This window comes from Lactuca sativa, chromosome 8 (genome assembly GCF_002870075.4).
Source record: "Lactuca sativa cultivar Salinas chromosome 8, Lsat_Salinas_v11, whole genome shotgun sequence".
NCBI lineage: Eukaryota > Viridiplantae > Streptophyta > Magnoliopsida > Asterales > Asteraceae > Lactuca > Lactuca sativa.
In genome coordinates this window covers 296,790,162-296,815,621 of record NC_056630.2, presented here as the reverse complement: position 1 = coordinate 296,815,621, position 25,460 = coordinate 296,790,162, and the positions used below count along the sequence as shown (strand labels likewise).

The window sequence follows — 25,460 nt, the reverse complement described above, 5'->3', positions numbered from 1 at the left end:
ATCTAACTCTGTTAAGTTTCAATTCTGAGATTCTTGATACATGATGTGACTGGGTCACATGGTGATGTTTTAAGAATCAAAGAAAAGTGAAGAAACTTAAAGAAAGAATATGCTGAATCTGATCGCGTAGATGAATTTCTATTGCATAGTTTGAAGATCGGATTCCTGAGCTACTTCTTAGGAGTTATGAGATATTGCCTAGGAATAGATAACAACAAGTTTTCATATGGATTGTAAGGATAAGTTTTTCCGCAAAGTTTAAAAATAAAAGAAAAATTTTTTATTTTATTTAACTTAAAATATCCTTACAATGGCATTTGAGGAAAAATTGTTGCTTATATGATTCCATTAATAGCAAGAGTGGAAATATGAAATTTATTCTTTCATTTGTGGTAATGTCAAAATTTACCAAATAAGGAAAGATTCTCATCACCCAAGTTTCAATTGGACCGGAACTTGGAATCATGCAAGTTGTATAGCATGATGAATTAGAACTTTCAAGTATTGGAAAATTAAGACTAATTACTTGTTCACATGGATGTGTGAGTCAAGTAAAGGACTAAGAGATCGAGTATACATAGTCTTGTGCACTGATTAAGTCCACCACAAAAGATTGATAAGACTATTCGTCATAGTTTACTAAAGCTCAGTAAATATGATTATACTTACAAGCTTAAGTGTAACTCTGAGACATTGGAAGAGGTTCTAATGTATGGCAGAGCGAATAAGAAGAATCAAATTTGGCAGAAGGATAAAAGTTTCTCAAATCTGAAAAGATGGGAGAGTACTTTAGTATCAATTTTGTGATCATCTTAATGATTAAGAAACCATATGAAAATTATTTCTCAAAGGAAATCTTAGTGCATTCTTATGACTAAGAAGAAGAATTTGAATTGTTGAAATGGTTAAATCAAGAAGATGAGTCATACTTCGTTCCAATACAAGTCTTAGAGTCATACTCCAAGATTGTAACTTGAGTGACATGTCTTAAAGAAGGTGTAAAACACTTGTCAAATGTAAGAGTAAAAGTTTCCTACTCTTGTACATTTGAAATTGGTAAGTTGTGATGTTTTGGATAAAACAAAGACCAACTTAGGCCAATTGTGTGAAGTGTTTGTCTTGATTAAGAATCCTCACTATCTCTTGAATATCTGACAAGAAAGTCTTATAGGTCAAGAGGACAGTGGGAGTTTTAAAGGTCTTGAAAGTCTCAAGAACTAATCAAGAATAGAACCTGAAGTTCTTCACTAGCACACGACTTGAGGTTTATAACCTATCGTGTTGACATATTCTATGCCCATTCCACTTAAAGTTGGCTTTGCATATGAGTTCTTAGAGTTCTCAATTTGTTGCACAACAACTTGGAAGCAATGGCAGGCCCTTGAGCTGCTAGGTGGCAAGAAATTAAGATTGAGTTCAGTCCATATGAGTTTGGATTTGTCATTACCCTTGTCCTGTGACTAAGGTTTTGACAATTCCCATGGATAAGAACACATACACCATTAAAGATCTAAGTGTCATAAGGTTTCTCTCCGATTCATGAAAATGATGGTGAGGAAGCACTTTCACTAAGTAGATTTTAGCTAGATAGCAATTGTGATATTTGCATTCTCAAAGTCGTTAGTGGAGCGTGTGTGGTTTACCGGCACACTAACCTGGACTCGTGAGAAGTGGCAAAAAGGTCTAACCATTATGATTACGGCATCCCTCTTCATAATTGTTTAGACACACAAGTGTGCTAACTAAGGGAAGGTGTATGCTTTTGATAAAGTTTTATCAAAACAATCTAGTATCAGAAACTTGAACTTTAGTAAGAAAGTTAGTTGATTTTTAAGTACATGTCAAAGCTAGTGGGAGCATAAGTGTTATGCTAATAATCATCATGTTAGTGGGAGCATGATAATTATGATAAGTATTGCAAGTTAGCAATGTTAATTATAGAACACAAAAAGTTTCAATTCGTGAGGTTGTAGGGGTTGGAAAAGTTGTTTTGCTAAAATTAAGGGAGAGGAAATTATACTTCATCTCAAATCTATAAGCTTAGATCGTGAGGTTTTAATCATTTAGTCAAGGATATATATATATGAATTTCATGTTGGAATGGCTCAACATAAGGAAATTCTGTATACGGGTCCATTATTTGAGTTCTAAAATTCGATTATGATTACGGCATCCCTTTTCATAATCTGAATTATGAGAACTTGGCAAATAGAAATGGAAATGTTATAGCAAAAGACTGGTTTAGTCTTTATGTGAGACATCATGAATCGTGTCCCATATGCTTCAGATATAGGATCGATTACATGTGCTATATTCATCCGTTCTAAAATTTTCCAAATGCCTGGGACATTAAGAAGGGAAAAGGTTTAGAACTGGATATGACTAAAAGGATTAAACAATTGTCGAGGACAATCTAAGGTTTACCAAAGATTGGTTACTCAAGGACAATTGGAAGTATAGTGATAATTCTGGAAGGACCATATTGACATAATCTGTAAGGAGGCAACTCTTGTTCAGAAGTGATAGTCAAAATGGAATCTGGAAATGTTTCAAAGTTAGAATTTTCAATCTGTGTAAGATTAAGGAAACTTAATGCAAGAAGGATGTTTCCAAGGAGTTGATCTCCTTTGGAATACTCTGTAATGATTTTTGCCAAGTCTTTGTGAGTTTGTGCATAATCGTTACAAGAGGATCAATGCATATAAGTTTAGAATCTAACAGATTTCAGTAAATGGCATGAATTTGGAATTCTTGCATTTGCAGTAAGGATTTGGGAGTGTGAAAAGAGAATCATTGAAGTTATGTTCAATTGATCTAGTTCACAAAGTAAAGGTCATAGACAAACATAGTATGCATACTTGGTGTATGGCATGACTAGTGTTTAGAAAACATAGTGTACATGCTTGGAGCATGGGACAACTATTGTTTTAAATTCAAGAATAAAGTTGATAGCTGAAACAGTATACAATGAATAATGTGTAATCATATGGTGATAAATAAAAGGTTTTTTATTTATGTTCAAAGGGTTGATACCATATTGGATTCAATTATTATTGTGTTTCATTTTGCATGTTTTGACTTCCCGAATAAACTGGGTTATTCTTCTGGAATGACTAAGTTATTCAAACCATCCACAGTCGGTCATATGTTGGAAGTAGATATGAATTAAGACTGTCATGAGTTGGCTTGTAGAGGTCTAAGGTGTTGGACAAAGTGCTACAACACTCATGAGTGCTCATAAGTTCTGAGTATTGGATTCAACCCGCGCTCATTGGAATCACTTCATGGATTTTATCACGAGTGATCATGAGACGATAATATCTTATATTCTTCAAACCTAGAGATATGAGTTGTTACTATGAGTTGATAGTACATTGATTGCATGAAAACGCATTTGGTAACTCGGTGCTATAAAACGTGCCTTTGTGTATGATTCAACAAGTAGTAGAACAAGCCATATGAGTCGAAGTTTATCCGTTCCTTTTACCTTCGGGATAAAAGCGATATCTGTGGGCCCCTCGATGATTTGATGATGACAAATGGAAGTGCTCGGCCGGGTCAGGACTGATTTGATTTGTTCAATTAGTCAGTCATCATAAATCGAAAATCGGGAAACAACAAATGGACAGAGAGAATTATTATAATCCATGTCTCAGTCCATATGATATCTAGAATGGAGGAATATATGATCCCTTATCTAATGGACAAGTCATTGACAAAGGTCAGAGTTCATCTACAAGGTCAGAGTTCGACAGAAGCTTTTGAGAGCTACGATTGCCAGTTGGTTCCTGAAGTCATACGCAATAATAGTTTTAGACTTATCCAAGTGGGAGACTGTTGGATTAATGTCTAAGTCCATAACTATAATTGGTAAGACTTGACCCGACCCGGCATGGTCCATTTGGGTTGCATACCATCATGTACTTGGATAGACTATAATGAGAGAAATAAGACACTTATGGTTATTAATATATTATAAGTTCTAGTATATTAATAATAAGAATAATAAGATTATTTAATTAGTATTGATCAAGAATTAATGTAGGATTAATTAAGTGATCAAAAGAAGACTAATTAAATATATGGGTTGATTGTGTAAATCATCCATACTTGTATAGTGGGCTAATGCTCCATGGATAATCAAGTTGGGCTAAAACCCATAGGATGGTCCATGGATTCTCCATGGTGTATTTGTACCCATGGATCATGGAAATGAAAGGCCATGTCAATTAGGGCTAGCTGATTTCATGAGTTGTAGAATTCTCTCAAGTTATTCTAAGTGTTTTGGTGATTGTGATTCCATTTGAGGCTTCCACACTATTGGGGCTAGGCACTCAAGCCTCATGAAGACTTTCTACATCAAAGAGGTATGTATTCTATCTTGTTACACTCATTGTTTTGTATGCTAGATTAGGATTATACCTTGGATGTTCTTATTTGTATGTATAATAGAGAAAACATAGATCCAAGGTATTTAGGGTTGCATGTACACTTAGGAGTGTTAGAATGCTCAAAACCCAACACATTGGATAACACTTCGCATCCTAAATCCCATATCTTGTGTTATTACTCTCATCTCTTTCTTACTCTCCAAACTCACTATATCATAACTGAACATAATCTCTCTTCGGAGTAATTCATTCTTGACTTAATCACTAAGTTTGATCTTATTTACTAACTTGGTTTGAGTGCATTCCTTATTAAGAATCAACTTACGTGTATACTTGATATAATACCTGCTGTCATTATGTTTCCTTACATTTCCGCATCTGAATCTAATTATCTTACTCTAACTTATTATTATTATTATTATTGTTGAGCTTTTAGATCCTTTGAGATAAACTATTCCGCAACTATACTTGTTCTAATGTTTGTTCAAGTGAGTCTCAAGTATTTCTCTCAACAATATCCCTATTATTTCTACACGCACACACTCCGAAACCCCTGTTCCGAACCCCAAGCATTCTGAGGTTGGAGTTGTCCCTCCTACCTCCAATGCCACAACTGGTCTGATACCCGGGAAGGGTACATGACGAACAGGAGTTAACGATCCATTGTGGGAAGATTATGTGAACAGGCCACACACTCGGCATCCGGAGCTCACCAGATCACAAGTGGAATCAACCCTCATTTCCATGATGAAGAGAGCAATACCAAGCAACTTGCCCTATGTCTCTCCTACTTATGAGTTGGTTGATTTAGAGTTCACATTCGGAGAAACCCCAAAGCCTCCTCCTCAAGCTTCCAATCCTCCAGCTTCGGATGATGAGATTTCCGAAGATGTGCTACTGACCACCGATGTTGCACATGCTGATGCCACCATAGTTTCCTCAGTTCAACTTCACTTGAATCCATCTTCATCAAATTCAGAATTTGATTTCGTATCCTCATCCTCTACGTAGCATGAATCTGAATCAACACACAAGCTTTTGGATGATGCTGCAACTCATCCCGGTCCTTCTACGAATCCCATGCCTCACAAGGAAAAGCCTCTGCATTCAAATTCCGTCACCGGATCCTCAACTAGTGATTATTGTTGGATTAATGTCTAGGTCCATAACTATAATTGGTAAGACTTGACCCGACTCGACATGGTCCATTTGGGTTGCATGGCATCATGCATTTGGATAGACTAAAATGAGAGAAATAACACTTAAGGTTTGTTAATATATTATAAGTTCTAATATATTAATAAGATTATTTAATTAGTATTGATCAAGAATTAATCTAGAATTAATTAAGTGATCAAAATAAGACTAATTAAATATATAGGTTGATTGTGTAAATCATCCATACTTGTATAGTGGGCTAATGCTCCATGGATTATAAAGTTGGGCTAAAACCCATAGGATGCTCCATGGATGCTACATGGTGTATTTGAACCCATGGAACCAAGGAAATGGAAAGCCATGACAATTAGGGTTTACCCTAATTGTGACACTATATAAAGATCTTATTGTTGACAAAATCGGCACTAGATTATATGTGAGAAATGGCTAGCCGATTTTATGAAGTGTTCCAATTTCTCTCAAGTCATTCCATGTGTATTTGGTGTTGTGTGAACCATTTGAGGTGTCACACTTGGGGCACTAGGCACTCAAGCTTCATGAAGACTTTCTACATCAAAGAGGTATGTAATTCTAACTTGATATATTCATATGAATCAATTATATTATGCTAGTTAGGATGAATACCTTGGAAAGTTCATATTTGCATGTATAATAGAGAAAACATAGATCCAAGGTATTTAAGGTTGCATGTACACTTAGGAGTGTTAGAATGCTCAAAACCCAACAATTATATCAATCCATTTTCTCTCCTTCAGATTCAAACAAATGTGTCCGGTACCATGAAGAAAGTCTCCTCAATCAAAACTTCCGTAACAGAGCTCAACACCAAGATGGATCAAAAGGTTTCCGGACTGGATTCCAAGCTCGATGCCATCATTCAGTCATTATCCAATCAATCCGGACCCTCAATTGCTGAAAGGGAAGCTCAAATAAACCAGCTAATCTCACTCCGGCTCAAGCACTCCATAGAAGAAGTTGAAGCTAAGTATGAAGCTTCGGTTGATCAGTACCTTGATACGATCACCACTATGATCAAGGTCCATGATGACTTGGTTTCTGCTACCAATGATCTTATCAAGCAGACCCATGTTCATCATGAGAAGCAGATTCAGAGAATAGAGAAGGAAGTCAAGAAGAAGGATGAGATGAATCTCATAATTCAACAAGTCCTCATCAAATTCCTTTGATCCACTTGGAACATTGTTGATGTTCTGAATCGAAAGTATGATGAGATGTTAGCCATTTTTGGACACCTATTCGCTCATCTCACTACTCAAGCACCCACTTCCAAAGCATATGATGCGCTTACTCGTCAACTCAACACGAGGCTTCAAAAAGTGTTCACCAAGTTTGATGAGATGAAGGACTCATTTCTGCTTGCACCGTTTCTGAAAGCCATCGATGAAAGAGGGGGAGAAGGTCCCAATCAATCATGGAAGCTTGCCTCGGTTTTTCAACTCCGAGATGAAGATCTTAATTCTGATGATGAAGTCCATGTTGTTTCCGTAGTTCTAGGAAAAAACTATGATGATGATGAAGACTGTGATGAGGAGAAGTATGTTACGAATAGAGTTCTTGGTCTCGAAGCTCCAAACAAGCTCTTTCCAAAGGTGATGCCAGAGGAAGAAAAGAGAATATGGTTCGCAGTCTCTTAGCCATCCTCTTTGCCTGATGTTCTCCAAAGGGCTATTCAAATGGCCAAAGCGAAATCACTCCTCACTGTCCAAGCCTTCCGAGCCACTCCTTTAATGATTCCTCCTATTCCGGCTCCAAAGATTGCTTCTATAGACCAGGGTTCTCCACTGCGGATCCCTGATGACATTCCAGAAGAACCTCTTTCGAACCCCACTCTGAAATTTGTTGTTGATGAGAGCATGCAGTTCATCATATCTGCATTAAAGAGAGACAAAGGCAAAACGCCTATGACAGCCGAGCAACAAGCCTTCCACTACGGACCTCCTCTAAAGCAAAAACAAGGATGGTCTCAGGAGGAAATTAACAAGGCATTAAAGGACAACATCCGTATCCAAGCTCTCAAGGATAATCCTGACCCAATCCATGGAAAATCTCCTATATGTCATGAAGGTATTCTCCATGATCATGAAATCATTCCTTTCATGTATTACCATGTTCCGAAAAATGACTCTGAACAAATCGATCTTCCTCTCTCTCCATACATCAAATATTACGTCAAATTCTCTCCTCTTCACCCCAATGACGATCCAGAAGTGATCCTCCGGACTAAGCGTGAAAGACTTGAAACATTCTATTCCAAGAATGCACAACCTCTTAAGGATGTTTGGACGAGGAAAAGAATTAACAAAGTCCATGGTTTTGCAAGAAAACACTTAGTGAAGTTCAAACTCAACTTCCCATTATTTCGATTCCACATCTTCCGGAACAAACCAACTCACCGGACCATCATTGACGCTGATTTCCCTTCGATGAATCAGAATAACATTCTTACATTGGCTGCTTACTTCTGAGGAATTCAAAACAATGATATTAGCATGGGTGCTTACCATGCTGGTCTGAGTTTCCTCAAGGACTATGTTGCGGAGTTCTGCAAATGTGACTATGAGCTGGCCCACTTATACGAAACTGAAAACTTTGTTATGAAATCAACTTTGTTTTTCCGGAAGTTGAATTGCTTGCTGATGGTCCAATCGATGACCCGGTTCTAGGGTTTGTCTACACAACCAGGAAGACAAACAAGAAGGACTTTTTCCGAGTCCTTGACAAACACGTAGTTCCAACCAAAGCCCTTCGGAAGTTCATTTCTTGTGCATCCAAGTCTAAAGCTCCGAAAAAGGTCAAAGCAAAGTTTGTAAGCCAACTGACTTGGTCCATTGAAGTCAGAGAATGGTTGTTCAGAGCCTACACCTTCATCAAGGAAGAAGCCATCTAAGCTGACTGGATTGCTAAGTTCACTTAGGGGGAGAGTGTTGGAACCTTAAAGTGAACCTCTAGCAATCATAAATCCCAAAGTCAATTCCGAAGTCAGCAAGAGTTCCGAAGTGAAGAGTAGTCTGGAATCTGTTCGGACTTGGAGAGTAGTAGATGAGAAGTCCAGAAGTGAAGACATTCCAGAATGGACATTTTGTCCAGAATGTGTGTTGATCCAGAGTCACTGTTTTTGTCTCTTTGTGTATTAGTTACTTTTGTCTCTTTGCATGATTAGACATTCCATAGGACTTAGTATGTTTGTCAACTTGGACAATCAACATTTAAGAATTATTCCTTTTATCTGGTCCTATGTATGTTTACTGGTTTGTACCAAGCTTCACACACTCCTATTTAAAGGAGCTTTCAATGCAATTTTAAGAGACGGACCATTCACTCATTTTGGCATTTACTAAGTTACTTCAATTTACTTTCAAACATTCTTCTTGTTCTTCATTTATTAACTTCACTTTGATCTTTTATTCTCATTCTTCGTTTATGTGACAACCCGAAATTCCCATTTGTACGAACATTATCCATTCAATAGAAGCTAGTCCAGTTTCAGTGATTTTCACACTTTTCCGAACCAGTTTGTGTACATTAGGGTTTCTGTTTAAGGGAATATCAGGAGAGTGGATGCTCCTGGTTTAGTGAAATTTGAGCATTCCAGGTTTCATAATGTTACAGTCCAATATCAGGAATAAAAATATTTTCTGCCAAAGTATTCTAGGACTATAAATAGTTTTCTGAATTAAATTAATTCATTATTCACAATTCCAAATAGAGAAAAGCCATTTTCTCTCTAACGGATCTTCGGGTTTTCATCCCATATTGTGAGTCTACTTTACTAAATGTGTTTCAATACTTGTTAGATGCTTTATAACATCAATTACATGCTTAGATTACAAGATCCGAGAGTTTACCGCCCAAGAACGTTCTTGGGGAGTAAACTCCAAAATGGAGCTTTAAGGCTACCTAGACCCATTTTCTTGTTAAGCAACTTATTAAGGACTTAGTATATGATCATAAGAGACTAGAAAGCATACAAAATCAACAAGTACTAGGAGTTTACGGCCAAGAACTTTTCTTGGGCCGTAAACCCCTTTTCAAGGGCATTTAGTGCCCTAAACTGCCCCTAGAGCTTAAGGACTTTAACCCTCAAATGCTTGTACCTATTCTAGACATCAAAACACTTCAAAATAATAAGTTTATAGGAGTTTACGGCCAAGAATATCTCTTGGGCCGTAAACCCCTTTTTCTAGGGTAAAAAGCACACCAAACACCCCTAAGGCCTTAAGACTATTACCCTTAAATGCATAGGACTTGAATGGGGAGAAAAAGACATCAAGAACATCCCTTAAAGGGAGTTTATGGCCAAGGAACATCTCTTGGGCCATAAACTCCAAGTGAAGGCATAAAAGTGTGCCTCTTGTCCCCATTAGCCTTAGATAAAATCATGGAAGCCATCCTAGATGTGCAAGTGCCTCAAAACAATTAAAATCCAAGACCCCATAGGAGTTTACGGCCGTAAACTCTAGGGGATATGAACTATAGGCCGTAAACTCCCCTATGGAGCATTCTAGGGCCTTAAACTACTTCATGTATTATTCCAACAAAGCTAGGAGTGTTCTAGGATCAAGATAACACTTTAAAACACCCAAAACCACCATGTGAGGAGTTCACGGCCATAAATCCATGAATTTATGGCCGTAAACTCCAAAGGGTGGGGTTTGTTGGGTGGTGAACTCCTATGCAAGGCCATTTGATGTTTCAAACCCTTTTGCCTTGTCCCGTAGCAACTTAGATGCAACCATTAGGACCTTTAACACTTATGAAAAGTGTTTACATGTTCCTAAGTGTCTTAACTTATTTGTTAAGTTATTATTTGGCTAATTAGTTATATATATGCTTATTATATGATAACTAGGCTCGTGCATGTAAACAAGTCTCCGTTTGCCACCTAGCACGGTATCCGACACTGCAATTCGTACAACTCACCACAAGTGAGTTCATACCCCTTTAATCAACCTTTGCAATGATTTTAAATGTTTAAATACTTTATGGGGGGGAATACAAGTCAAATACTTATAGTTATTGCTTCAATCACATGTGATTGCATTTAATCACATGTGATTAATAACTAGGAAAACAATGATTTTTACCACTGTCCAAACTGTTTATCAAACTGCTTTACTTTGAAATGTTTTACAAACTCTTCTACTATCCAAACTTATTTACAAACTGTGATTCAAACAAATACTTCTTATACTTAAACTGTTTTATTAACTGATGCCTTCTAATTGTTTTAAAGATTGACATCAAGTCGATCTTTTCTTGAAATAATATTTATGCTTCAAATGTTTTATGAAAACTTATTTTATGCTTTTATATATTCAATTGCATGTCCATATATGTATAGATGTATAAATAATATTTAAAGGGCTTAGGAAGGCCATCCGCCCTATTTCCTTTTCGCGCCTTGAGATGTGGTCTGGTGGGATTTCGGGTGACCATCCGAAGGTCGTTTCAATATTACTTATATATCATATATACATATATAGACATAAAAGTACTTCCATATTCATACTTATCAGTACATCAATAGTTAGTTACCATCGGGGTAACACAAGTACATATACAACTATACTAGAAATATGTACTTATACAGCTATACTAGAAACAAGTACATATACAGCTATACCAGAACCATGTACATATATAGTTATACTAGAAACATGAACATATACAACTATACTAGAAACATGTACATATACATCTATACTAGAAACAGGACATATACAACTATACTAGAACAAGAAACATTACATATACATGAATACGTTAACAATTGTGATCCACTGTGTCGGAGCATGCCTTAAATGTCATGGCCCGAGTTGTAGCCAGAATTCTCTTGGAGGGAGAGCGTGAGTTTGCGTATAGATCTATACTGGATTGACTATCCTACACCTTGCTGCTAGCTACAGCCGGACTTGCAGGTCTGCGGGTGCCAAACGTCATTTCTTTATTACGACCATTCATTATGTCGTTGTTACCAGTCGATAGCATGGTGCAATTTATCACATTATACCTTAATATAAATCCGGTTTAAGGTAGTTAGTTAGTACAACAGTAGTTCTTATTATACAAAACTACAGTACTACAATGATTTACCCATTACATATTTTAGTGATAATCTGACTTAAACATTAATGTACAAACTATATTTTATTAAACGATAGTTATCCTTGGGAAATTACACACTTTTACAACAAACGAGTATACAAAACAGTTAAGCCTTGGTAGAAGGTTACTTTAATAGAAAATATAGGATTTTCTGAGAGATTCAAACTTTTACAAAAACTTTCAAACATTTACTTACATTTTTACAAACTTATACATTGAGATAGGTTCAAACGTTTTTGACAACAAACCTTGACACTAAAATACTTATGAACTCACCAGCTTAATGCTGATAAACTCTTTCAAAATAACTTGTATTCTCAGGTCATCAGTAGACAGGTACCGATGCCAGCTTTTGAGAAGATGAAGTGCATTCAAGACTCATCTCATATTATTTTGTGTTACATTATTTTTGGTGTCTATAACTGTACAGAACACGCTTGTATTGAAATTATATATTTAATGCAATGGATGATGTTGTTTACTTATTTACATTTACTGTGTTGTGATACTATACATGACGTCCTCCACCCCAGAACGTTTCCGCCGTTCTTGGTTTTGGGGTGTGACAGATTGGTATCAGAGCATTGTTTATAGTGAATCAAGTATATCAACCCATAAAAGATATACTAATCTATAAACTCAAAAGGGATGAAAACACTCTGACCAAGAGTCTATACTTTAAATATTAAAATATTTAATTAAGTATACTAGTCTGCATTCATACTAAAATTAGTGTCACAATGACAAGAACAAGAGTATTACGATTGTTAAATATCACAAGTGAGCTCGGGGATGTATGGTCAGTCCTAGGAATGGCATAGCCTGATCAACTATGTTGGTCCTAGGAGTGATTAGCATATGCCCTAGAATGGTTGTGATATGTTAACAAGTCTAAAAACTTACCAACAATACCACAAGAAAATCAGTAGAACTTAAACTTAAAATACAATAGGTGTATTTTGTACTACTAGTTACACGTATACTATATTCTTATACTTCTCTTTTCGTGTAGATCTAAATGGTTGGATTCCATCATGGCGACCCGTACTTTCCAAATGAAGGCAATGTCGGGTGGATCGATGAAGAGCCCGAAGATGAGCATCCAATCCCTTTGGATGATCACCTCGCAGAAGGCTTTTCTGATGGATCCGACTCCGAGCCTGAAGTCAACAACCTACCGCTTGTAGGTCAAGCCCCGAACAACAACCCTCGACCAGCATTTCCAGGTCCTACACCCATGTGGGCAAACAACTTGAACCGCTGGAGTGATGAGCAGGGTAATACTATTACAGTTAGGTCTTGGTAGAAGACTATATTCCGAACAGTTAGCTCTTGGTAGAAGACTACATTCAGAGCAGTTAGGTCTTGATAGAAGGCTACATGAAAACAGTTAAGTCTTGTTAGAAGACTCCTTTTGTTACTAGTAGGAATCATAAGGATTTCTAGGGTTTTTCAAATGTTTCCAGTTGTTTTACAAACATGTTCATACTTACAATTCATATACATTTTCATACTTACAGTTCATTTACATTTTCAATACTTACAATTCGTATACATACAAATACTTACATTTCAAATACATACAAGTATTTACATACAAATTAAGACACTAAAATACTTATGATCTCACCAGATTTAAAGCTGATACTCGCTTTCAAAATTACTTGTATCCTCAGGTCATCATAGACAGGTACCGGTGCAAGGATTAGGGAAGATGGAGCTCGTTGAAGACTCATCTTTCATTTTGATTTATGCTTTAGTGTTTATCAAAATTTGACAGAACACAATTGTGTAATAAATATATTATTATTGCAATGGATGATGTTGTTGCTTGTTTACTACTTTTCATTGTTGTGACACTGTACATGACGTCCTTCGGCCTAGAACGTTTCCGTCGTTCATGGTTTTGGGGTGTGACAGCCTACGTGGTAGTCCTTTGGCTCCGCAACCGGGTTGGAACCCGATATTTTTGATGGCTGGCGAACGAATTGAGACCAGGGAGATATCGGTAGATTTTGGAAAGCAGCCATGTGGCAACATACTGGTTCAGGAAGTTCACTGTTAGGGAAATTTTGGGTTTCAAGGAATATTAGTGTTTCAGGTTTGCAGGAACAGACGAAGAAACTGATTGATTGGGAAGTGATAAGTCACTCACAGTGGGACTATCTGAGCTTTGGCCAACTATAAATGATCTGCAGGGATAATTAGATCTGTGACCCTGTTTTTCTGTGGGAACCTCAAGTTATCAAAAGTTGAGAATTCAGTTGGGAGACAAGTGGACTGGATTCGACGATAATGATTCAGTATGAGTGGTCTGTTAGGGAGTCAGACCATCTTGAGACTGCAGATTTCTGGTTGAGTCAATGAGATGGTTGCAAGGAATTCGTTCACTTGTGGATTTTAGGGCCTTGCGAAGGTTGGTCACAGTTACCATGGGAAGGCTAGGGTGTGTCCAGGATTTTTGCCATGTTACTTGAGTGGTTGGCATGTAAGGGATGGTAATGAATGATTTCGAGGACGAAATATAATTTAAGGGGGGAGATTTGTAACACCCCATTTATTAAATAAATAAAATAGATAAACTTAATATGAATCTAAAATCCATAATATTCAGTGGGGTGTTGGTTTTCAGGAGCCAAATGTTAAAATTTGGATTATTTGGGCGTTAAAGTGTAAATTCGAGAATTGTTTTGTAAAGATTCTTATAAGACAGGGGCCATTTCGTAACATAAGGACTTCAATTGAAAATAATTTGTAGAGGGAGGGGCTGCATGGTAATTATTGGGATTTAAGTTGAAGGGTTTTTGGATGGTTGGGTTTAAAAAGGTAAATTATAGACTTAGTTTGAAAGAAAAAAGGAAAGGAGGGACTATTTTCGCATTTTGGAAATAAGTTTAAGAGGACCGGGTATATAAACCCCTCAGCCTCCCGGGAACCCTAACCCTAAAAGAGACATCAGTCGTCACCTTCACCACCCATTCCCTTCAGCCGCCGCCACTATCACTATGTTGTCGAACATCGTGCGTAGCTGAGGCAAGACCACCGAGAGCGGTCGAATGAAGCTGCACCAGTTGGAGATCGAAGAAGCTATTGTCGTGATTGCCGTCGTCGCTCGTGATCTTCCAGTTGCGGCTATCGTCGTCAAAGCCGAAAATCACCGCTAAGGTGTTGTTTCTGTCGGGGATGCCTCCTTTCGTGACTTTCCAGTCGCCGCTTCCAGCTTCCTCGTCACCACCGTTCGTAGCGCCGGCGCCGCCGCTGGTTCGTTTCGTCGGCCATTTCGTCGCGCCGCCGTCACTGTTTCCCCCCTTCAAGATCGAAGTCCAAGTGTGGGTGTGTTTCTGTTGTTAGTGTGTGGTGTGTGTGGTGTTGTTTGGTCGGAATTCATGACAACAGCCACCACTACCACTGTAAGGCGGTGGCTGCCACCATATACCATCATCGACCATCACAAGGGTGGCTATGTGTGTGTGTGTTTATATTAGTGTGTGTGTGTTTATTTGGGATTTTGTGTTGTATGTTGTAATTGGTAACGGAATAATCAAAGAAAACTCATAACCACCACCGTGAGGTGGTGGCTGCCGCCTCCAGTCGTCGTGTTGGATGGTGGTGTGCTTTTGCTTGTGTTAGACTACTTTTGGGATGTTTGGACATAATTGATGGGTTTTGAGCATTTTAACAATCCTATGGTGTACATGCAACCCTAGATGCTTTGGATCTATGTTTTTCTCTAATATACATGCAAACTTCCACTTTCCAAAGCATCATCCTAACTAGCATACAATGGAGTATCTATACTACAAAATTCTAATTAGATGACATACCTTTTGTTTTAGTTGAGAGCCTTGAACTTAATTTTAAGAGCTTAGCACCAATAGTGTGAATGCCTCAAATGGAATCACAACACACCTTTGGACAAAGGAGACTTTTGAGAGAGTATCTTCTTGCACAAAAATCGGCTTGCCCTCTAGTATTCCACTTAAGTGCCATTTTGGTAGCCATAAGGCTTCTTATATAATATGACACAACTAGAGTTACATCATGCAAATCCTAATGTCCATGACTTTCCATATTCCTTAGGCTCCATGGGTTTTAACCTCCATGGAGTATCCATTGGTCACCACATGGGTTTAGCCCAACATAAATAACTATGGATCATAAGCCCACTTTATAAGAATGAATGATTTTCACAATCAATACCCATGTATATAATTAGTCTCTTTTGATCACAAAATTAATTCTTGATCAATACTAATTAAATAATATGATTTCGTATTAATATATTAGAACCTATAATATATTAACAAATCATAAATAACCACTTCTCTAAAGTCCATCCTATCAAATTGTTCTGATGATATGCAACCCAAATGGACAATGCTACTCTCGGGTCAAGTATAAACCAATTATAGTTATGGGCTTAGACACCTAATCCAACAATAATTGGAATAGAACCATAACCACCACTGTGACGTGGTGGCCGCCACCGTGTGCCGTCGTTGACCACCACTACCCGAGGTGGTAGTGGGTGGTGCCCGACTTGTTTAACCCTAGTTGACCTAATGAAACCCTAATTGATGTAAAGACTTAGCTTTTAAGCCAAATTGGGTTGTTATTGGGTTGGAAACCCTAATTAGGGTTTAGAAAACGCTAAGTTTGGATATATGGGTTTTGCATGTCGGGACCCGCATTTTAGATGACCGGATTAGGATTATGTATTAAGTCGACCACACTACATGATTGAACCAATAGATTGATGGATTTAATGGATTAAGTCCTTAATGGGTTAAGTAGGAAACAATTAACCCTAATCATCATTTTATTTGAAAACCCTAATCTTACTTGGGCCTTAAGTTGGGACTTTCTATTAAGATTTGGTGATTCGGCTATTGATGGGCCATCCAAGAACAATGATATGGACTAAGAATATATGGATGGGCTTTAGGGTAAGGCCCGTGTGAGGGTTTGGGCCCAATTTGGAAAATTGGGGCATAGATGGGCCATAACTGGGCCTTGAGGATTATGAGAGGTTAGACCATTGGAATGCCAAATGTTTGGACTAGACTAAATGTTTGGGCCTTCGGGTAATACCATGTAGAGGTTTGGGCCCAATATGGAAACTTAGGCCATATGTTGGTCTTTGATTCATAGTTTGACTTTTGGGCCTTTGCATTGGGCCTTGAGTTTGAATCAATCTAAGATGGGGGTGAAGTAGTCTTTTAGCCCAAGCATGGACTTATGGATATGTATTGGAACCCAATTATCGATTTAGTGTTATTTTGATGATTGACAGTTCGAGAATATGTCATCCAGCAGCTAGAGTTTTGTCTGAGGGACTTCAGCAGTGTGAGGTGAGTTACCTTCTAGTAGAAGTGGGTCTAAGGCCATAATGTCGGCCCACTAGTAGGAATTGTTTGTTAGAAGATTGTCTTTGTGATAATTGTCTGGTGTGCCACTATTTGTTATGTTTATCTGGTAGTATGATATGTTACTATGTGGCAGTGGTAGGGGTGAAATAGTCCCTGGTTACCGGTTGAAAGATACCGAAGGCAGTTACCAGTTGAAAGATACTAAAGGGGAAGCCAACTCCCATATATACTAGGCAGTATGTGATTTATGTGTTTATGCTAGGATATTATGTGGTAGTGGTAGGCGTGAAATAGTCCCCGAATACCGGTTGAAATATACCGAAGGGGAGGCCAGCTCTCGGTTACCGGTTGAAAGATGTTGAAGGGGAGGCCAGCTCCCGGTTACCGGTTGAAAGATACCGAAGGGGAGGCCAACTCCTGGTTACCGGTTGAAAGATACCGAGGGGGAGTCCAGCTTATAGTTATACCAGACAGATATCGATCGAAAGATACCTAGGGATTGGCATTATGTATATATGGTATGTGTTATGATGGGGGAACTCTCTAAGATTTGTCCTTACGATTTACAGTTTTTGTTTCACGTAGTTCGTTTTCAAGGGAAAGGAGTTGGCATGATCGCATCGCATCTCACTATGTTTTCCGCTTATGAGATCTTTGGGATTACACTCTGATATTGTTTTATGTTACCATGTTTTGATTATTGATACTTTGATTTTGACATGGGATGTTGTTACGGATGTTTCTATGCTAATTGGTTTTAAAAGAACTTAATTAAAAATGAAAATTTTGGTCTTGAGTTTTGGGATGTTACACACTAATTACATGCTTAATGGAAATTGTGACTTTGACTAAGGAAATTGTTATGAGCTTCTCTAACTGTTTTTAACAACTAAGAAAAGTCTAGGTAATCTCAAGTTTCGTGGATTACTATAGCCAAATTAAAGATTTAAAACAAGTATTGCACCATTGGATTCTAATGATATGTTCATCAAAATCCAAAGTGAGGAAACTTTAAATCAACCATTTCTCTCTTATTGATTTTACATCAAACACTTATTTTTGTTGAATTTTCCACTTAAATCTCAGTTTAATCATAGTTTTTTTTTCAAGTACTTAAAAGACCAAATCCCCCCTATTTTTAGTTTTATTGTTATTTTACAAATACTTTTGCAAAGAGATTTTTCACAGAGTTATTGAATTGAACCAATCTCTGCGGATTCGACCCCTTTACCACTATACAGTATTTTAGTGTAAAAGATTTATGGTTATTAATTTTGTTGGCCTAGACAACCACAAGAGGTTAGAGATGGTCTGGTCTATCAAGACTGCGATGATGGAGTACTTTGAAGACAGATACACAACCATTGTTGAGAATGTTGCTGTTGCAGCCTCTGCAGTTGTGGTAGCTACGAGTGTTGGGCCAGGACGAGTGTTTCAGTATCGGGACTTCGATAACATGAAGCCCCTGACTTTCTATGGAGTTCAGGATCCGATTATAGCCATGAGGTGGTTATCTGATGTTACTACTAGAAAAAAGGCCTTTTACGACGCTCATTGCGCGTCGTAAAACGCTCAGACGACGCGCAAATGCGTGTCAAGGAAGGCCCTGTCATAAAGAGAGACGACGCGCATTTATGACGCGCATTTACGATGCGCATTTACGACGCGCGGTTATGAAACGCAATGCGTATCAAGGAAGGCCCTGTCATAAAGGAAGACGACACGCATTTGCGTGTCGTAACCTTACGACGCGCGTGTTTATGACACGCAATGCGTATCAAGGAAGCCCCTGTCAAGAAAGGCCATGTCATAAATGAAGATGACACACATTTTTGCGTATCATAATTTTAAATGTTCTAAAAAAATATTTATATATTTATTAATTTTTAAATTAAATTTGCATTTAATGTCTCATAATAGAAATAAAATATCATATACAAAAAATACAACCCATTGCATAAAATTTAATGTCATACAATTCTATTTTTTACAATATCTAAATTTGCATCTAATCTACTCTCTACATCAAATTCCAACTAAGTAAAGTTGCATCTTGCCTTTCATAATTCTTTAAGACTAATGCTCCAAACAGATGTTATATGGATAAGAAGTTTACATTGGCCCATCTACTCTGTGTTTCATACTAACAATTGAAATGAAGAATGCAACACTTGCATTTGCAGCATCTTATCTCTTCCGGCTTGAGCTTTCTTTTCCTCTTTTCCTCTTGCAACAAAAAATTACCAAAATCAGAATCACATAGAAAAGGCATATTGTGATTTCTTGCATTAAACACCAAAATCATAACTTTTGTGTGCAAGTTACTTATTATATCAAAGATAAAACAAGATTTTTGATTTTTGACATACAGTAGAAGCAAGTTTAGTTTTAAAATAATTACCAGCAATTGCTTTGGTTTGTGCAGCAACAACTTCCATGGTGGTTCCAGCTTCTCGTTGCTCAAGAGTCTCCCCAACACAAGCAATAACCTTCAAACCTTGAGATAGTGCGTATGGAACCTTGTCTCCAACAAACTGAATGAAACAAGAAAAAGAAAAAAAAAACTTTTTCAGTAACTTGCATACAACACTGATTAAGATGTTCACAAGGAAAAGTGTGAATTGATTTGAATAGGCTGAGTAAAATCTACACAAGGAAAAGGGTACCTCATTAGTTTCATTCAATAGGGCTCTCCTTTCAGAGTGACCTAGGATGACCCAAGGGACACCCAAATTGGCAAGCATCTCAGCACTGTAAATATAGAAAACCAACTTCAGTATTTAGTAAGAATCAAGAAGATGAAATCAGACATAGGAAATTGAAAAGTTTTAGAAAAAAAAAGGATGGTAATTTGATAAATGACACTTTGAAACATACCTAACCTCACCGGTGAATGCACCACCCTTCTTAACCCAACAATTTTGAGCTGCAACTTGGATTTCAGGCCTCAATTCACTTTTAACAGAGGTAAGAAACACAAAAGGAGGGCTCACCACCACCTCTGGTATGAAAAGTACTCAAAGGGCATTTACGTAATTTCACTTATTTATGGTCTCTTTATTTTACCCTTTGAAATTATGATGATATTTCAGGAAGTCATAACAGGAGCTGGCCACTCCAGTGCTATTGATTGGTGGGCAGTGGGTAAGCTTACTAATTTTCATTAATTAAAATTTTTCTTTAAAATATACACCATTTATTTGAATTACCTTCTTTTACCCATTTCAATACTTTAACTAATTTTTTATTATATTCTTTTTTTTTATTTCATGTATTTTATTATATGAGATGTTGTATGGTGGTACACCATTTAGAGGAAAGAATAGGCAGAAGACATTTGCTGATGCAGTGGAATCCCCTCTATGTCCTGAATCTTTGACTTCACAGTATCAATGTTCTTTGAGCTCTCCACCTCCAACTTTATTGTCTTCCCTGTCAAAGTCTTCCATGTAACCACCTCCACTGTAACTCCCACCACCACCACCCTGCATTTATCAAACAAAAAAAGTAAACCACCAATATTCAATCATTTCACCGTTTGTGTATGTGTGTGTGTGTGTGTGAGAGAGAGAGAGAGAGAGAGATACCTGGTAGTAGCTTGTGTGATTTCGCACGTGAGAGGCTGAAAGTGGTGGACCTATAATTTAAAAAAAATGTTATGATTTGGTGATATCTATTAAACTTTACCATAACAATAACAATGTAAATTGATAGTTGGTTAAAAATTAGAGATGGAAAGAATGTAGGTAAAGGATTACCCCCAACATAATTAACAGTGTAAATTGATAGTTGGTTAAATATTGGTCCCTGAGTATATTTGAATTTTGCAATTTTAGTCCTTATTTATGGAGAGTCATTTTACTTGGAATAAGGATCAAAAAGGTTATGAAAATCAGACTAAAAAGTAAAATACTATAGTAGTTATTTTTAATGTGATATTGATGAATAATGAGACAAAAGGGTAAAATTGTAAATTTGCTAACATTGTACCTGTAATTTGTCGATTTCCTGAAATAAGGAAAAATGGTCATTTATAACAAAGTTTATAAACTATAACGTATAAACAGTCTCACTTGCTCTTCTTCTAACTTAATATGTGACTCTTCCTCCTTTCGCCTTTCTTCTTCCATGGCAGCTTCTTTAGCTAACTGCTCTAGTAGTTCCTTTTCTCTATCAGCTTGTAATGATGCAAGATACTCATCATCATGAGATTATGTATTTATTTATTTGTCAATAATGGAAAAATCGTAATTTCTGAGGGGTTATTAATGAAAGTAGTACCTGTTGTTCACATATTAAACGTTGAGCAGTGAGAGAGGGTGAGGGAGAACATGATGCTGGCTCACCTGCTCTTCTTCTAACTTAGTCTGTGAGTGTGAGTGTAAGGTTGAACGTCAGGTATAACAACAATATGTGCTTCCTACATATACAAATACAATACAATCATTGCACCTTTATTTTTATCAAACACCACACCAACCACATCAATATTTAAACAATCCCAAATAATAATCTACTTTCATTCTACTTCCATTTCTTGCAATTAAGCCTTTAAAAATAATAATCATACCATCTTCTTGAAGTGTCTTGTTGATAATGAATCAGTAGGCAGGTGAAAAGAATCAGATATAGCAGTAACAACAACATATGTTTTGGTTCAGGCCCTGTTTCACACAATAAAAACAGAGTAAAAAGAGAGAAGATGCAGGGGTCAATTCTCTTCATTCCAATCTTTAGTGAGTCCTTATAGATATACCTTTTTGGCCTAGAACACAATAAGAAACACATTAAGGAAAGGCAAGTGTCATCAGTATCACTATCTGTTGGATTGGATGGACATTTATTTGCCAAAAAAGAGTGAAATAAATGTCTTATGTTATTAAAATCGGAGGTTAATGAAAGCATTTAGCTCATTTCAAATTACATATTATATATATCTTTGAATCATTTAAATAAATTCTCAAGTTCAATTCGTTACATAGGCTTGTAATATCTGGAAATATACTTCTTCCATGTCCCTGATTTTCGTAGCTCCTTGTAATCCCATCACAAGCAAGATCATTAAGCAACTGTGCAGGATCTTTAGCTCCACCATGTTGCAGTAACTTTGTTCTAATAACAGTACCAGTCTCTAATGACAATGGTTCCTCCTTGCATACTATTTCCCATAAGGTTGGTGCAAAACACTTTGCATACAAGTAGCTATAATAACCTACAATACAAAACAATTTTTTTCAAGTGAAAAGTTGACAGATTTAACCCTGCCTAATTTACTACAATTTCTTTTATCAAGAAACACCCTAGGAGAATCACCCACATAATCAAAATGCAAATATTCACAGAAGAATCTTGGAAAACATATAAGAAAATAGTTTCAACATGAACTTCAAAACCTGTGTATAGCCCTTAGAAGTTCAGGATTAACTGCTTTATTGCTAGCAGGTCCGATCTTTTGCTTCAAAATCTCATTACCCTTGATCAATCTATACACTGTGACATCTCTACACCAGAGAATCCCTTTAACAAGTTGCCCTGAACCCGCAAAGAGGAAAGATAAGAGAAGAAAAGAGTGAGTAATCTACAGCTACGTAACCATGTTGAAGGTACTTGAAGAAGGTCTGTAAGAACCCTAAAAGCTCTTTCAGATTAGGGTTTTCTTTCTTTTCATATGTAACCCTAACTGATTTCAAAGGAGCGTTAAAGTGTAATAACCCACCCATATGCATAATCGACATGATCTAACCAAGAAAGATGAAACAGAGCAATCGTTGAAATAAAAGATGAAGGAAAATAGACCTGGGTAAGAAGGCGAGCCCTTTCTTCCTCGAACAAAAATTTCAAAATAGATGCCTGATTCAAAGGCCGCGCGCTTTCAGCGAGAAATTGGTGGGTTTAAGAGAGAGGGAGAGGGGAAGAGATTTCTTGAAGGGGAACGAAACCGCGAGAGAGCTCGATCAGATCCTGAGATGTTTAGTGCAAAAATGAACTATATAACCAGGTTGTAGACCGGTGACTGCAATTATATGTATGTTTGATCAAATCGAGATTTTGGGAAAGGTCAATTACGAGGATCTGAAGAGGAATTTGAGATCTGTAGCCTATGGATGCTAATGCAAACGTGATGATGATGACCAAAAATCTTGATTTCTCTCGCTAAATTCTTAGTTCAATCCGAGCTAGGGCTTGTAAGGCCCTAAATCGCCGGCGCTGTGTGGGATGAGAAGCGGTAAGGTCCTAAATCGTCGGATCTAGGATATAAGTAGATGGAGCATGTAAGTTCTTCACACTTTCAAGCATAATTGTAACCCAATCGTCGGCTCAAGCATAATTGTAACCCAATCATAGTCACTCAATGCGAAAATATGCGATTTTGGAACGGCGGAACTCTATGGCGAAACCGATAGCAGCTTGTACGCTTTCGGAGTTGTACTTCTTGAGATATTGTCAGGCGAAGAAGGCAAGTGACGAACGAAGGAAGGAGTGTCAATAACTAGGCAAGGCAGCAGTCGAATCTATGGAGGGGGAAGAAAGTATCGTAATTAGGGCAAGAAGGAAACAAAAGTGGAGCATAAAAAAGAAGGCGGGTGTTCAAAATTTTAGGGATTTCATTTCCCCCTATCTACTAAACGCGCTTTTCATTAAAATTATAAAGTGACACTCATAGAGGACGCTCATTTAAGATACAGTGCCCTCCGTGTTTTTAATTTTTTCTCGTATGACGCTAATTTAAGGGCACGCAATAATGCGTGACCTAAATCCTTAAATTTTTTGAAGAGATGACGCTTTTTTAACGTCACTCTCCATTGCGTAACATAAATCAATGAGTGTCGTGGTTTGCACGTCGTAAAAGGCTATTTTTCTTGTAGTGTGTGGAGGGAAGTTTCTTCACTTGTTCCTATCCTATTGACCAGAAGGTCAGGTACACTCTGAACCGGCTGAGGTCCGGAGTGAAGTATTAGTGGAGATTGATTAAGAGAGAGTGGCTGGTAGAAGAGTTTTTGGATTTGAGACAGAGATCGGAGTCGGAGATGTAGATCACCCGGATGTTTACCGAGAGGGCGATGTTTTTCCTTGAGTTTGCTTCAAAATAGGCTCAGATGACTCGTTATCTGAGCATGCTCAAGACGGACATTAGACAGTTCGTCTCCACTCAGCGATGTGATACTTTGATGGAGTTACAAGAGGCCACTAGGCAGCGTGAGCTGAAGATTGAGCTTCAATTGAGGGAGTGGAGGCAGGCCCCGTTGTTATCACAACTTGTGCCGGAAAGGTTTAGTGTCGCTGACTCCAGGAAGGGGAGTTAGTGGGGTCGCACTTGTGGGAAGTGCGGTAAGGCGCATGATGTGGTTTGTCGATCTTCTTCAGGGTGCCACAAGTGTAGTAAACATACCCACAATGCTAGGGATTGTAGGAAGTAGACTCCGGCTTCTGGGGTCATATTTTGTTACCATTGTGAGCAAGTGGGCCATATAAAGGCCCAGTGTCCCCTACTAGCTGCCAGGCCAGAGCAGGATCCAGTTCCAGCTACCATGAGGATCACGGACGGGAGCCAGGGTAGGGCAGAGCCCCTAAGGGCTCGGGGACGCGCCTTCCAACTTACTGTCGAGGAGGCTAAATCAGCACCAGATGTGGTGACTGGTATGTTTCTATCCCTTATTATATTGATTATATTTGTTTTATTCTCATATGGTTGTAACTTTGTTAAGTATGTTTCTAGTGAACTCATTGTTGGGGTTTGAGCACTATAACACTCCTATGGTGCACATGCAATCCTAGATGCTTTGTATATATGTTTTCTCTAATTATACATGTATTCTCAATTTTCCAAAGCATACATCCTAACTAGCATACAATTGAAGCTGTACAACATAAAAAACTAGTTTAGATGAATACCTCTTGACGTAGGGTGTAGTTCTTGACCTTTGAAAGCTTGAGCACCTCAAGTGTGATCCCTCTAATGTGTCACAAAAAACAAATTCAAGAGGAGGCTTGAGAGAATAAGTTACTTAGCTGAAAATCGATTATGACTCTCTTAGAATGAATGCTGCAACCGATTTTGGCTATGAGGGGTTCCTTTTATAGTGTTGCAAATGCTAAGGTTACATCCATGCAAACTCTAATGCACCATGACCTTTCATATTACTTAGGATTCATGGGTTAAACCTCCATGGACGATCTCATTGGTTTAGCCCATCCTAAATAACCATGGATCATTGGCCCACACTATAAGAATCATTTATTTACACAATCAACCCCTATATATTTAATTAGTCTCTTTTGATCACAAAATTAATTCCAAATTAATTCTTGATCAATACTAATTAAATAATATGATTTTTCAATTAATATATTATACTTATAATATATAAATAAATCATAAATAACCTTATTCTTA

The 25,460-nt window shown here is 37.6% G+C and overlaps 1 protein-coding gene across 1 annotated transcript; it reads right to left on the bottom strand.

The window, feature by feature from the left end:
* Positions 1-19,383: 19,383 nt before the first annotated feature.
* LOC111884895 (triosephosphate isomerase, cytosolic) lies at positions 19,384-20,288 on the bottom strand. Its single transcript, XM_052766768.1, has 4 exons — positions 20,285-20,288; positions 19,943-20,066; positions 19,732-19,816; positions 19,384-19,599 (listed from the first exon to the last, which is right to left on the bottom strand). Exons 1-4 carry the CDS (start codon positions 20,286-20,288, stop codon positions 19,399-19,401), a joined length of 414 nt encoding a protein of 137 aa, XP_052622728.1. The 3' UTR covers positions 19,384-19,398.
* Positions 20,289-25,460: the final 5,172 nt, after the last annotated feature.

Bases quoted from the DNA above. Each gene is read 5' to 3' on its own strand.
- LOC111884895 (XM_052766768.1), bottom strand. The intron at 19,817-19,942 runs GTATGTTTCAAA...CTATATTTACAG, and splicing joins GCATTCACCGGTGAGGTTAG to TGCTGAGATGCTTGCCAATT. The intron at 19,600-19,731 runs GTACCCTTTTCC...TGTTTCATTCAG, and splicing joins TATTGAATGAAACTAATGAG to TTTGTTGGAGACAAGGTTCC.